Source organism: Cyprinodon variegatus, unplaced genomic scaffold (genome assembly GCF_000732505.1).
Source record: "Cyprinodon variegatus isolate N-32 unplaced genomic scaffold, C_variegatus-1.0 Scaffold316, whole genome shotgun sequence".
NCBI lineage: Eukaryota > Metazoa > Chordata > Actinopteri > Cyprinodontiformes > Cyprinodontidae > Cyprinodon > Cyprinodon variegatus.
The window spans coordinates 705,034-706,546 of NW_015150769.1; the positions used below are offsets into that span (position 1 = coordinate 705,034).

The 1,513-nt window shown below is 37.5% G+C and overlaps 1 protein-coding gene across 1 annotated transcript in view; it reads right to left on the reverse strand.

The window, feature by feature from the left end:
* lrrc59 (leucine rich repeat containing 59) overlaps positions 1 to 739 on the reverse strand; it is a 6,395-nt gene extending 5,656 nt beyond the window's left edge. The window contains exons 1-3 of the mRNA XM_015384558.1: positions 582 to 739; positions 384 to 490; positions 219 to 278 (exon numbers count right to left, since the gene is read on the reverse strand). Coding sequence (XP_015240044.1) covers positions 219 to 278; positions 384 to 482 — 159 coding nt within the window. The 5' untranslated portion in view covers positions 483 to 490; positions 582 to 739. The remainder of the gene's footprint in view (positions 1 to 218; positions 279 to 383; positions 491 to 581) is intronic.
* Positions 740 to 1,513: the final 774 nt, after the last annotated feature.

Below are 1,513 nucleotides of genomic sequence, written 5' to 3' on the forward strand. Positions count from 1 at the left end.
TATGTAATATTGATGCAGAACATCTGTGGATAAATATTTTCCAATCTAGCTACAGATTTTTCCATTTCATTCATGCATCTATATTTGGATTTAATAACTTTAGGTGACGTCATGTCCTCTAAGGCAGGCCTCCATTTTTCCTGCTTTATTTTCCCAGTGATATAAACACTGAGGCATCTGTGGAAATAAGGAAAACTTTCAAACATTCATCTACTTACAGGAAGGGAGATGATGTTGTTACAAGACAGGTCCACCACTGTGGCTTTAGGAAACGAAGCCTGTAGGAGGAAACACCAAGATTTACAGTCATAAAGACAGTTATGTTGCCTGATTGCTGCATGTTAAACGACTTTATTAAGAGTATAAAAGCGGTGGGTTGTTACCAGCTCTCTGGCGGGCACTTCGCTGAGGTTACACAGGCTGAGGTCCGCCTCATTCCCGCTGATTTTATCCTTCAGGTTTAACACTTTGCTTTTACTCATCCTGCAGTCTGATCCAAAGACAAACAGTCCAACTGTTTCACTGAAAACAATCAGACAACAGGAAACACTGTAAATGTTCACCTTTTACTTCCCGCTCACCTGTTTCAACGCAGCTAGATCCGATAATCCCGCCTAAGGGACAGAAAATGGTCGGTTTGTGGCATATATTGGAAAAAAGACGCAGAAAAATCTCTGTTAAAGTGTCTATCTGGCAGCTTTGACTGCCTCTCAATGAATATCCACGTCATTGGTTGAAGAGCAACGTGGTGACGCTGACGCGACAGCGCCCCCTACCGCAGCGGAGGAGACAGATTACAGAGAGAAAGCTGCCAGAGAAGCTACCAGATGGATTTTTTTTTTCATTTTTTATTTTTTTTTATTTTTTATTGAAAATATGCAAATTACTAAATATTAACGTAACATATCTCAATAAATAGAAAAGTATCTCCAGAATAAGTGTTCAATGATGGAGGGCAAATACAGTTAAGATATAACATACTTTAACTTAAATAAATAACAGAAGAGATTTAAAGAAAGACAAAAAAAAAAAGAAAAGAAAAGGGCCCAGATACTTTACATTTCTCCAAATATTTCCCGAATTACGTTAACAGTGTGGATACATTTTTTATTGTTGATTCTCTGGATACAATTGAAGTAAATTTTAAAATCATTTTCAAACACAGGGAAGAAAGGTCGACCTTTGGAAAATTTGGTTTTGTGTATGTGGAATTTTGCAATTAGAAAAATCAAGTTAACCATGAATTGCATTTTCCTATCGTTATTAATATAGTGTAAGATAATATCTTTGGCTTGTAGTTTAATTGGTCTGTTGGAATGGACATTTTTACAGTAATGGATATTTTAAAATAGCAGCAACATCAGAGATGTGCAGAATGACAGCAGCGGGTTATTTAACTGACTAAGGTAGAAACTGAGCAGAATCAGCCTGAATGGAAGAACTGGTTGAGGTTGTTGGGAACAGTGGTGGTTCTAGAGTCTTCCAGCTGCTGGGAGGAAGGATCTGTGATAAC